Source organism: Meles meles, chromosome 11, assembly GCF_922984935.1.
Source record: "Meles meles chromosome 11, mMelMel3.1 paternal haplotype, whole genome shotgun sequence".
NCBI lineage: Eukaryota > Metazoa > Chordata > Mammalia > Carnivora > Mustelidae > Meles > Meles meles.
In genome coordinates this window covers 14047899-14060398 of record NC_060076.1, presented here as the reverse complement: position 1 = coordinate 14060398, position 12500 = coordinate 14047899, and the positions used below count along the sequence as shown (strand labels likewise).

At 42.8% G+C, this 12500-nt stretch overlaps 1 protein-coding gene across 5 annotated transcripts in view; it reads right to left on the bottom strand.

The window, feature by feature from the left end:
• The window catches only part of CDK5RAP2 (CDK5 regulatory subunit associated protein 2), a 168752-nt gene that overhangs the window by 131943 nt on the left and 24309 nt on the right, over positions 1–12500 (bottom strand). For all 5 annotated transcript variants that reach the window (XM_046022623.1, XM_046022624.1, XM_046022625.1 and 2 more), the window contains 2 exons: positions 6740–6850; positions 3176–3252 (listed from right to left, as the gene is read on the bottom strand). In XM_046022623.1, coding sequence (XP_045878579.1) covers positions 3176–3252; positions 6740–6850 — 188 coding nt within the window. The remainder of the gene's footprint in view (positions 1–3175; positions 3253–6739; positions 6851–12500) is intronic.

Sequence of the window (12500 nt, the reverse complement as noted above, 5' to 3'; positions counted from 1 at the left end):
CACTTGGACGTGCTGGGCAGTGAGGGTAGAGGGAAAGGCACACTTCGCTGGGATGTGGCAGCCCCTGGGCTTGTCTTAGGGTGAGCAAGGCACACAGAGGCCCCACAAAGGAGGAATGGGCGAAGAGCCCCATGTTCCACTAAAGGAGAACAGATTCTTGTCATGGCTTTAGAAGAGACACAGTCATGTCGGAGGCACAAGAATCACACACATGGAAAGAAAAAAAGAATACTAAATCAGCGCTGGACCAGAAGTTAGGGGCTTGTGTTCGAATACCAGCCTCGATCACCCTGCTGAAGTGATGCTCCTCACAGTCCTTCCCTTCTCCAGGCTGAAACCCCCAACTCTCCAAAGTTAGGTCTTCCTCCACATCTGCCTAGCTTGCCTAGCTTTGCAAATGGATGCAAAGTGTTTTATAAACTGTAAAGTGCTGGGGTCCCTGGGTGGCTCAGTCGGTTCAGCGTCCCACTCTTGATTTCAGCTCGGGTCATGCTCTCAGGGTTGAGACTAAGCCCCGTGCCAGGCTCCATGCTGGGCATGAAACCTGCTTGAGATTCTCTCTCTCCCTCTGTCTCTGCCCCTCCCCTGCCCCCCTCTAAAAATACATAAATAAATAAATAAACCAACAACCAGCCAACTGCTGCACACACATGGGAGTGTGCTTCTACACCAGAGAAGCTCATGAAGAGTCTGAGATGCAGGCTCCAGGCAGCCACACGGGATTCACCATGAGCCTCCATGTCAGGTAAGTAACAGGGAAGGCATCTAGACGGGGAGGGGACAGGAGGCAGAAAAGTCAGCTGGGCCAAAGCTAGAGCAGCAGGAACAGAACACTTTTTGTGCCTGTGAGCTGTGTGTGGGATAAAGAGCTGGTGGAGAGAGCTGGAACAGGTAAGTCATTGCAAACATTCTCAAAAACAGAGCTCAGGATCTTGGGCCCTAACCTAGGAGTCCTCCTTGACATGCCCTTCCCAGCCACTACCAAGCCCTGTTGATGCTGCTCTCCAAATGTCCTTCTAACCCACCCGTCCATCTCCGTCACTAGTCTCTCACCCGAACTCCTAGTGGTCTCCCTGCCCCCCTTCGTGCTCTGTCGGCAACCACTTCCCACTCAGCACCCATAGCGACCTCTACAAAACTAAACTCTCGTTGTGTCCGCTGCTGGAAACCCGTGACTGCTTTCCATTTATCTTGGGATAATCTCTGCTGTGGCCTCAAGACCTCCAGAACAAGGGGGAGGCCCCCCAGACTTCCCGTATTCCCTCAGAGCTGCAAGGGCACCGGCTCATTCCTACGGGCTCCTCGGGGCCCCTTCCTCGCCACACATCTCTGTTTGCAGGTCTGCTCCTCCTCTGCCAGCACCCATTGCGCCTCTCATCTTCTTCACAGCTCTTTCCCCACTGCATAGCCAAACGCTGACCGTTCCCAGTATTTTCTCACCACCACCCCTTCTAGAACGTAAGCCCCGTGTGCCTATCTGGATCACCACTGCATCCCCGGGAACCTAGTCCCAGGGCAGCACACAACAGCTGCTTAGTAAATACCTTCTGGATAAATTAATAAAACCGATCAGACCCAAAAAGGCCTGTTTGGGTGACCTGGGAAGCTATGCACAGAAACACGTGCACAAGCCCTGAAACCATTCGGCCCTTTGTGGCATGGAAAAGAGCGCACGGTCTTCGTGGGTTTGGGTTCCTGCAGGTGCCTGCCTGCGAACAAGTCCTAGCCACGACCTGCAGCAGGCGGGGACAAAACAGACCAAGTTCAAACTCTCCTACTGGCTTCCGACTTGGTAAAGTCGATCTGACTTCCTGCCAGAGAGATGCTGTGCTTCAAAACGAAAACAAGAATAGCAACAAAATAGCAACAGAAACCAAAAAAACAAAAACTTATCAATCTAGTTTACTCATTCAATCACTCACTCATTCATTGACTCATTCAGAAAATACCACGTGGGCAAGGCCGCCTTAACTCAGGGAAGCCCAGAAACCTCTAGTCTTAGAGCCAGCAGCAGCCCAGCTTCCAGCGGCCAGAGGCCCCCATGGCAGTGAAAGGAATCACAAGGCCAGGCCCAGAGCAGTGCCGCTCCGTCCTAAACCGAAGGTGCCATGCTCCTGGCCCACCACATCCAGCAGGAGCTTGGCTCCCGTGACAGATGAGGCGTTTCCACATAAGCTTTCAGCCACGTCCTTGGTGGTCAGCCCTGGGAAGTCTTGGTCCACGCTCACCAAGCAAAATTCTGTACATCTTGGGGTCCTGGACCCCCAGACGCCCTCTGTCCCTGTGCCTCCATGAGACTCCGGGCATGCTATACACCTCCCCGGGCTCTGCTGAGCTGCTGACACGAGCGGCGGGCTCTGCAGATCCGCAGTATACGGTACAATTACGCGGTAAACATTTATGAATGGATGGATAACCAATCAAGTCATAGACTGCATTCTCTAAGCTGGGCTTGTTGTTCAATAAATATTTAAATTAATTATGTGATTAACCGAAATAACAGTTTTCAAATGGTTAGTTTTAAGCAGGACACCTTTTTGAAACAAAATATTACAAGAAACCCCAGTGCGCTGAACAGATACAGAAATGAGTTATTCTGAAAAAAGCCCTACACTCTGCCCCCCAGCCTCACTCAAGACCCCTGTGAGCCCCTCCAGCTTTCACGGCAATGAAAATGAATGAGCTACCGCTAGAATTCAGGACAGGGATGGATCTCACATATATGGTGCTGAGGAAGGAGGCCAAGGACAAAAGGGTGTGTGTACAGTGCACGAGTCCTATAAAGTTCGGTAACGGGCAAAACTAAGCTGATACTATCGGTGGTCAGCACAGTGGTTATCCTGGTGGAGAAGGCTAAGTTCTGGGAGCACAAAGGGGACTCCCGGGGAACTGGTGATGTTCTGGTTTACCCGGAGGGTGGCCCCATGAGTTGTGTTTGCTTACTGAAAAGTCATCACACTGTACCCTTAAGATGGGATCGTTTTCCCTGTTATATTACACTTCAAAGTTTGTTGAAAAATAATTAAATAAAAACGAACACCTCCTCGGCATCCTTGGGGCCCAGCGAGAGCAAACTGGCCTAGAAAGTGCACGGCTGTGTTCTACTGACCCACCAGCCTCCGCCACCGGGACCCCAAGCACCCTGCAAGCTGGTGACAGGACGACGGGTACTCACGAGGCTTTGATGAGCAGTTGCTCTCTCTCCTGGAGGTCCCGCTTCAGACTCTCTACTTCCACCTTGAGTTCGATGTTCTTCCAGTCAAGATCAGGAAAGAAAAGAAACAATGTAAAATACAGAACACCAGATCATCTGCAGTGGGGAAACCACTTTCAGCACAGACTAACTTACATGATGCTTATAATAGGCAGATGCTAGATTCAAAACCTCATTAGCCTCAAGGCACAGGGAGAAGGGAATTATTAAACACTGGTGGTCTCATAAGAAAGCCCTGGGTTTCTCAAGATTTGGAACAATTATGTAAATTTTCCAAGCTTCTAACAGCCAGAGCATTCAAACACTGAGGCATAAATGTCATACAAGTGAGGCTGATTTAAAAATTGTTTGCCCTCCGCCAAGCAAATTTACAAGCAATTCTGCAGTTTGCTTTTACCATTCCAAGGCAATTACTTCTGGTTGTTTACAATCATGCATGTGGGGGCTGTAGCAGTGGGAATGTGTTACAGCTTCAATGAAAAAAAAAAAACAAAAACACCACAACATATGGATGGATAACTGGGAGGTCACATCACCGCCCGTCATGTTTCAGTGTGAGATCTCATGATCTCATGGCTCATCCAAAAGAGCCATGACTGCATGGGGCAAGCTGCCTATAAGGGACACCACGGTGCTCTCCAACCAACCACCCTCCTCTTAACGGACTGGAATGAGGGGAGTCACACATGGCCGTGGGCTTCTAACTCACGCGGGAATCCAAGACAGACTCTCTGGCAAACAGACTGCAATGTGAGACAGCGGGGCAGGGTCGGGCTGCCCAAACTGGTCCACAAGTGTATTGCAGACAGAATATCAGATGAACCCAAGTAGGAGAGACTGGGGTCTGAGTGTGTGGTTTGCAACGGGGTTGCTATAAACCCAAGATTTCTCTGAGATCTTGCTCCTGTTTGGTTTTAATAATTCATAACAATTTTATATTCTATTCTATAATACATGCATATTATTTTAAATAAAAACCCCATTTCCAGGAAAATTTACCATCTCAGGGGACACACCTCCCATCTTTCTCCCAAGCAGCCATGGGGGAACGAGGACCCCAGAATGAGAAGTCAGCAGGAATGAAAACCAATCCATTAATGAGGATAGGGATTCAAACGCTGCCTCCCCTCTTTGCCAGGAGGAAACTGTCCTAAGTCAGCGGCTGCTCATGTATTCCTTCTGTCATGTCCCAGACATATCCCAATCACCTGGGACAGGCCGAGTATGGGGCTCAGCACTGGGGACACCACGGTAAACAAGGCAGACACAAGCCCTGGCTTCACGCTAGCATCAAACACAAAACCGGAAGCATCAGCCTGTACTCATCCTTGCAAGCACAAGTTCCAGGAGGGAAGAAAGCAGAATGTGTCCTTTCGGGCCACTCAAGCGTCAAATGAATGACGCAAGCCCACCTGACAACAGGGATGTGAGGAGCAAACGAGCTACCAGATGAGAAGGGCCTGGCAGACAACGCTCAAGATTTTCTTCACTGTCAACAACAAGAGCTGAACAAGTCATCTGTGAGGCCAAACTTTTTCTAAAAGAAGCTGATCTTCGAAGAAAGGATACCACATGCCAGTGCATTGGTCTTCAACTGCATTTTGTGAAAACCCTTCAGACAGAGGGTTCCTTTTCTGCTCCAGGAAGGGCACGGTGTTTCTGTGTGGGAACTGACACCAGATCTTCTAAACTGCTTTCTGACGAACTAACTAGCACCCAACCCAGGGATCTAAGAGCATGGAGGGCTCATGTGTCCACTAGGCTATTTTTCTCAAGCCCAATCCCTCAAGTTATAAATTCATGCACGTGATAGGAAGTTTCCAAACCACAAATCAAGACACCATACAAGCTGAAAATGGAATACCATTATAAAAAAGAATGAAGAAGCTCTCAAACCACGGTTAAGGAAAGATATCCAAGATAGTGTTAAGGAAAAACGCAAGGTGCAGAACAGGACGTGCCTGCGTTTATGTGAAAAGGGGATTTATACAAATACACGCACACACATACATACACACTTGCTTGTATATACATAAAATTCCTCTGCATAAATAATTAATATCAGTTAGATCTAGGGAACTAGGAGACAAGGGTGGATGAAAGTCTTTTTGGTGTATTCCTTTGATGCTTTGTGAATTTCGAGCCCTGTACTTATCCAAAAACTTGAAATAAAAGCGCAGTTAAATCAGGTCATCTATTCAAGCCATGTAAAAAGAAGAAAGGCTAAACAGCATAGGACAATAAGGTCAGCAGGCCTATGTGCAAAATCCACCTCTCATAGTAGCTATGTGACACCAAGCAAGTTACTGATCTTCCCTGAATGTCAGTGTCCTTTTCTGTAAGAAGAGGATGATCTCCACTGCTCGGGGCTGTCCTGACAATTAAAATAAGAAGATGACGCCCAGGACAGTGCCTGACACAGAACAAGCAATTAACACAATATGGCTTCCGATCACCCTAGAAGTATGTAACCGTACTTACATAGAAAATGTTTTAGGCTATTGGTTTTCCCTTCAAATTGTGATTGCATCTTCACTCCCTTCCAGAAAAGGAGACATTCTCACTGCCTTTCCACCCCCACACTACAGAAAAAAGAAAACCATCTTAAGGGACAAGGGGGCTTTTCAATTCTTGAAAAAGCTCAGAAGCACAATACAATCCCTCTTCAAGAAAAGCCCATTTAAGTTCATCTGCTGAAACTCCAGGAGAGGTCCTTTTCTCCCTCCAAAAGTTTCCACTGGTGCGAACTTCAGAAGAGAAAAGATGGAACAATTCCCAAGCCGAGGACTAATCTACTAGAGAAAGCCAAAAACTGGGCACTGAAATATTGCTTGTACTCATGTCTTTCCATGAAAGCCAAGTTCTGTTTTCCACTCTCAGGCGGAGGCCCCCAGGTCAAGACTTTAGAAGGGAACAGACGTTTTTTCTGACAGTTTACAAGCAAGCACACAAGGAACCCAGAAGAGTCACAGCACAGAAAACTGACAGTCCTAAGTCTGGGCTGCCAAGGGAAGCTCGGTAAGACAATGACAATTGTCAAGCACTGACTGTGTGCTGGGGCTCTTCGTCTGCCCTCCCATTCTAATCCACACCAACAGCTCTGTGACGGACAGATGATCACTGCCCCCTGAAAGCCAGCCCCGGGAGCTGAGGTGTCCTGCCTATGGTCACACAGGTTAGTTGGTAACAGCAATTACTGGCAATCTGCGATTCCAAAGACATTCCACCACTTCACTGCTTTTGTCTAAATTATAAATAATTAAGAAAAGGCAATGGAGATAAAGACAGTAAATCAGAATTCAGATTTTAAAATGAGAGAAAAGATTACCTTAAAATTAATCTTGTATCTCTGTGCTTAATATTAAGGTCATCCTATTGTCTTTATGCTGCCCATAATCAATTCAAATTAAATGAAAGCAGCTCTGTCTATTCAGGCTCACTCTGAGAACAAATATTAAAAAAATTTCTGCTGGGAAGGACTATGAACAAAGACACTGGGGGTGGCGGTAAGAAGTGGGACCTCACAGTTTTATAGACGTGCTCGGTGGGGCCGTCAAATTCCTGTTGCATTCTTTCCTCCAGGAAATAGATGCGGAGCTTTAGATTAAAGTTTTCTTTCTTCAATTCAGTGATTTGCTGGAAAATAAGCACAGAAGGGTTATCGAAAGCAAGCTCTAAAGCATAGTACCTGCATTAACCCCACAGGTCCTAAGGCCTAAGGATTTAATGTTAGGATTTAAATGTTAAATCCTACAGAAAACCCCCTCTGCCGCAGCTGTACCAACCCAGGAGTAAGTGGTTCTCACGAGCTAAATTTAAGACAAGCTGAGCGCTGGAATGATACTGACAGGAAAGAATTCACGTCTCCACATTGGTAATAAGTAAGGAAGGAAAGAAAAAAGAAAATAGAAGCAAAGTAAGAGGCAAATCTCTTCTTTACAAAAGAAATCCAGTAAATAAGTGTACAAAGATAAAAGGAAAAGAAGATCACCATTATACAACCACTACAGTAATAACTGATTCAGGCAAGAATCACCAGCACTAAAAGCATCAGATAAAAGATCACTGGAGAACATGATATTCACCCAGCTTCAAGACACTGCCCCCAAAATGGCTTATTAATTACAAAAGGAAAAACTACCATTACTATTTATTTATTTTAAAACTTACTTATTTGAGAGAGACATAGAACATGAGCATGCATGGGGAGAGGGAGGAGGGGGAAGGAGAGAATCTCAAGCAGACTCCCTGCTGAGCACAGAGCCCAACACAGGGCTCCATCCCACAACCCTGTGATCACGACCTGAGCTGAAATCAAGAGTCAGATGCCTAATAGACTGAGCCACCTGGGCGCCCTGGTACTGGTACAATTTAGAAATCCAGTAGACACCACCTCCATCAAGGGAGTATATTAAATATCACCGGTAGTGGGACATACTGACATGCCGTGCCTCCTGAAATAAATCACTGAAAGCAGCAACTTCATTTAAAATGTTCCTGCCCAGGGGCGCCTGGGTGGCTCAGTGGTTTAAGCCGCTGCCTTTGGCTCAGGTCATGATCTCCGGGTCCTGGGATCGAGTCCCGCATCGGGCTCTCTGCTCGGCAGGGAGCCTGCTTCCCTCTCACTCTCTCTGCCTGCCTCTCTGCCTACTTGTGATCTCTCTCTGTCAAATAAATAAATATCTTTAAAGAAAAAAAAAATGTTCCTGCCCACAATTTTGAGCCTGCACCTAATTAAGGAGTCCACCAGACAAAGCCAAATATAAGGATATTAGCAAAATGACAGGTCTGAACTCTTCAAAAATCTTTTTTTTAAAGATTTTTATTTATCTATTTGACAGAGAGAGATAGCAAGAGAGGGAACACAAGCAGGGGAGTGGGAGAGGGAGAAACAAGTTTCCGCTAAGCAGGGAGCCCAATGTGGGGCTCGATCCCAGGACCCCAGGATCATGACCTGCGCCAAAGCCAGATGCTTAACAACTGAGGCATCCAGGTGCCCCTTCAAAAATCTTAACAACAAGCTTAAGGGAAAAATGTTTGGGGAACTCTTTTTAATATATAGAAGTAATGGAGGCATGATTACTAAGTGCAATGAAAACATACAATAAATCTTGAATTTAAAAAAAAAAAAGAAAGAAAAAGAAAAAAGCTCCATGAGGCTAAGTGGGGGGGAATCCGAGCAACAACTCTGTATTAGGTAATAGTATTATGATTTTGCAGGAGAATGTCCTAAGTACGAAATACATGCTCTGTACTTAAGGATGCTGTCATGATGTCTGCACTTAACTCTAACAAGCAGGAAGGAACAGGAAAAGGGAAGAAAACAAATGAAGCAAAATATTAATTAATGAACCTAGACATAGTACATACAGTTGGTTGTTGGGCGATTTTGCAACTTTTCCATAGGTACACTTTGCTTATTCATGGATATGCCCACAGATATCATGGGTCATAAAACAAACCTTACAAATTTAAATAACTGAAATCAAACCATGTTCTCTGACCATAATAAACTTGAGCTAGAAATCAATAACAAAGAAAATGGAAAAATCCCTAAATACTTAGAAATTAAATTACACATTTCTAAACAATCCATGGTCAGAGAGGAAGTCTCAAGGGAAATCAGAACATATTTTGAATTAAATCAAAATGCAAATATATCAAAATTTGTAAAATGCAGTTAAAGTGGTGATTGGGGAAAATTTATTTGATTAAATGTGTTAGAAAACAAGAAAGGTTTCAAATCAACAATCTAAGATTCTACCTTAAGAAGCTATAATAAGAGCAAAATAAGCCCAAAGCAAGCAAAATGACAGATATACTAAACATAAGAGCAGAAAATAATAAAACGGAAAGCAGAAAGAAAACAGAAAAAGCCTACTTAAAAAGATGGTTCTTTCAAATGATCAATGAAATTGACAGACCTCTGGCAAGACTGGCGAAGAAAAAAAGAGAATACATAAGTTACCAATATCAAAGAACAAAAAAGAGGTTATCACTACAGTTCCCACAGCAGAGGGATAGTAAGAGAAAAATGCATACAACTCTATGCACATAAATTGGACAATCTGGATGAAATAACATAATTCTGTGAAAAGCACAAATTATCAAAATTCACCAAAGAAGCAAGAGATAGCCAGAATAGTCTTGTATCTATTTTAAAAATTGAATTTGTAATTAAAACCCTTCCAGGAAAGACAATTCTGAAACAAGATTATTTCAGTAGCAATTTCTACCAAATATTTAAAGAAGAAATCACACCATTTCTACACAATCTCTTCCAGAAAATGGAAGGTAAGGGAACTTTCCCACTTCATTTTAAGAGGGCAACATTACCCCAATACCAATACCAGACAAAAACATTATTATAGTCTATAGAAAACTATAGACTAAGTCACTCATGAATATAGATGGAAAATCCTCAACTAAATTTTAGCAAATTGAAAAAGCAGATTAATACATCATGAGTGGAATTTATCCCAGGAATATACGGCTAACTCAACATTCAAAAGGCAATCCATGTAATCCACCAGACTAAAAAACTAAGAAGAAAAAATATATTATCATATCAACAGATGCAGAAAAAGCATCTGACAAAACCCAACAAGCCACTCAAGATAAATGCTTGGCAAACTAGGAATTAAAGGAAACTTCTTTAATCTGCTAAAGAGCCTCTACAAAAAAACCCATACATTTACAAACAACATATTTAATTAAAGATGAAAAGCAATGCTACTTCCCTAACACTGGGAACAAGGAAAGAATATCCACTCTCACAATTCCTATTCAACACTGCATTTGAAGTCCTAGACAGTGTAATAAGGCGAGAGAAAAGAAATAAAAGGCATCCAGTTTGGAAAGGAAGAAATAAACTCCATCCTTATCTGAAGGCAATATGATTATCTGCGTAGAAAATCACAAGGAATCTACAAAAAAGATCCCAGAATTCCTGAGTTTAGCAAAGTCAATATGCAAATACCAAACATATTTCAATAAACTAGAAACAAATGACTGGAAACCGAAACCTTTTTAAACACCATTATACACTACCTCCCAAAAAATGTAAATTTATAATTATAAATCTGATAAAACATTATGTATGCTTAAAACCACAAAATGCTGAAGAAATCAAGAACCTAAGTAAGTGAAGAGATTTACCAAATTCATGGATTGGAAGACAATATAATAAAAATGTCAATTCTCTCCAAACTGATCTATAGATTTAACATAATCCCAATCAAAATGCCCACAGGAGGGGTGCCTAGGTGGCCCAGTGGGTTAAAGCCTCTACCTTCAGCTCAGGTCATGATCCCAGGTTTCTGGGATCGAGCCTCACATCGGGCTCTCTGCTCAGCAGGAAGACTGCTTCCCTTCCTCTCTGCCTGCCTCTCTGCCTACTTGTGATCTCTGTCTGTCAAATAAATAATAAATAATATCTTTTTTTTTTTTAAATGCCCACAGGATTTCTGGTAGGTAGAAACAAGCTGATTATAAAATTTATATGGAACAGTAAAAGAGCTAGATGGGTGAAAACAACTTTGAAAAAGAATCCAATCAAGCAGACTACATAAATAGACCCATACAATTACAGCTAATTGATTTTTGACAGAGCTGCTGTTAACCTTAAAAATGAAACTGCCAGTTCTTCCACCAGCAAAAGATGGGTTTATTCAGGAATAGCGGAGTACTGCAATCCAGGACAAGCAAGCTGTGGCAAAACCAGAGGCCAGTCCAGAGAACAGAGGCAAGAAGTGCTGTTTTACACAGCAAAGGGGTAAGTCGGGAAGGGCTGAAAAGTCCACTGGGGTAAACTGGGAGCTGGAAGTATGGTGGCTTCTCCCTGGGTAACAGTCTCTCATTGGCTGGGCTGTTGCGGGGCGTAAGAAACTTTCCTTCCTCCTGCTGGGATAGTAAGTACCTAGGAACAAGGAGCTTCTCCTCCTGCTGGCTGGGAGACTGACAAGTGACAGGGCTGAAAGCTCCCTCTGCTGGCCTCTAACTCCATTCTAAACAAGGTTTTCCTTTTATTAATTTTCACAGTGCAAATACAATTCAATGGAGAAAGGCTAGTCTTTTCATTTTCAACAAATGCCGTGGGAACAACTGGACATCGATCTACAAAATAATAAATCTGATCTGATGATTAGACAGCTATTTGCAAAAAAAAAAAAAAAAAAAAAAAAAATGAGCCCCAACCTATCATACCTTAAATAAGAGTTAACTCAAATTAGATCATAGATCCAAATGTAAAATATAAAATTATCTAACTTTTAGAAGAATAGATGGGAGAAATCCTTGGGACCCAGAGCTAGGCAGAGATCTTATCTAACACCCCAAAGCCATGATCCACTTTAAAGAAATTTTTGATCAATAAATTGGGCTTTGTCAGAATCTAACATTTGCTTTGAAAAACAGTGTTAAGAAAATGATTAGACAAGCTACCTACTGGGAGAAAATATATGCAAATCACAAATCCAACATAGGAACTGTATCTAGAATACATAAATAACTCCCAAAATGTAATTATAAGAAAACCATGTAATTAAAAAGAAAAAAAAAATAGGCCAAAATTTTTCAAAGGAACTTCACAGAAGAAGACATACTGATGACAAATAATCACAAGAAAAGATTTTCAACATCTTCACTCATTAGGAAAACAGAAATTAAAACTACAATGAGTTTTACTACCTGTTAAAAATGGCTAAAAAATTTTTTTTAATTGAAAACACCAAATGCTGCTGAAGATATGGAGCAAATGGGATCCTCACATTCTGCTGATGTCAAAAATGGCACAACCACTCTGCATAAGAGTTCGGCAGTTCCTTACATCTCCTCCCCACAAAAAAAAAAAAAAAAAAAAAAAATCTACACTTAGCACATGACTCAGCAATTCCAGTCCTAGGTACTTACCCTAGGGGAATGAAAACCTACGTTCACCCAAAAACCTGTACACAAATGTTTACGACAGTGTTAATAAGAGCCACCAAAACCTGGAAAGAACCCAATGTTCTTCAAAAGGTGAATATATAAAGTATGTATCGTATGACAGACTAATATTCAGTAACTATGATAGAAACAACAACATGAATGAATTTCAAAGACCTTATGGTAAGGGAATGAAGTCAGCCTCAAAAGATTATGTTACTGTATGATGCCATTTATAAGACATCTGGAAAAAGCAAAATTATAGGGACTGAGACCAGAGCATTAGTTGCCAGAGGTTTGGGGTAAAGAGAGGGCTTGACCATAAAGAGACAACACAAGGGAATTTTTTGGCATTATGGAA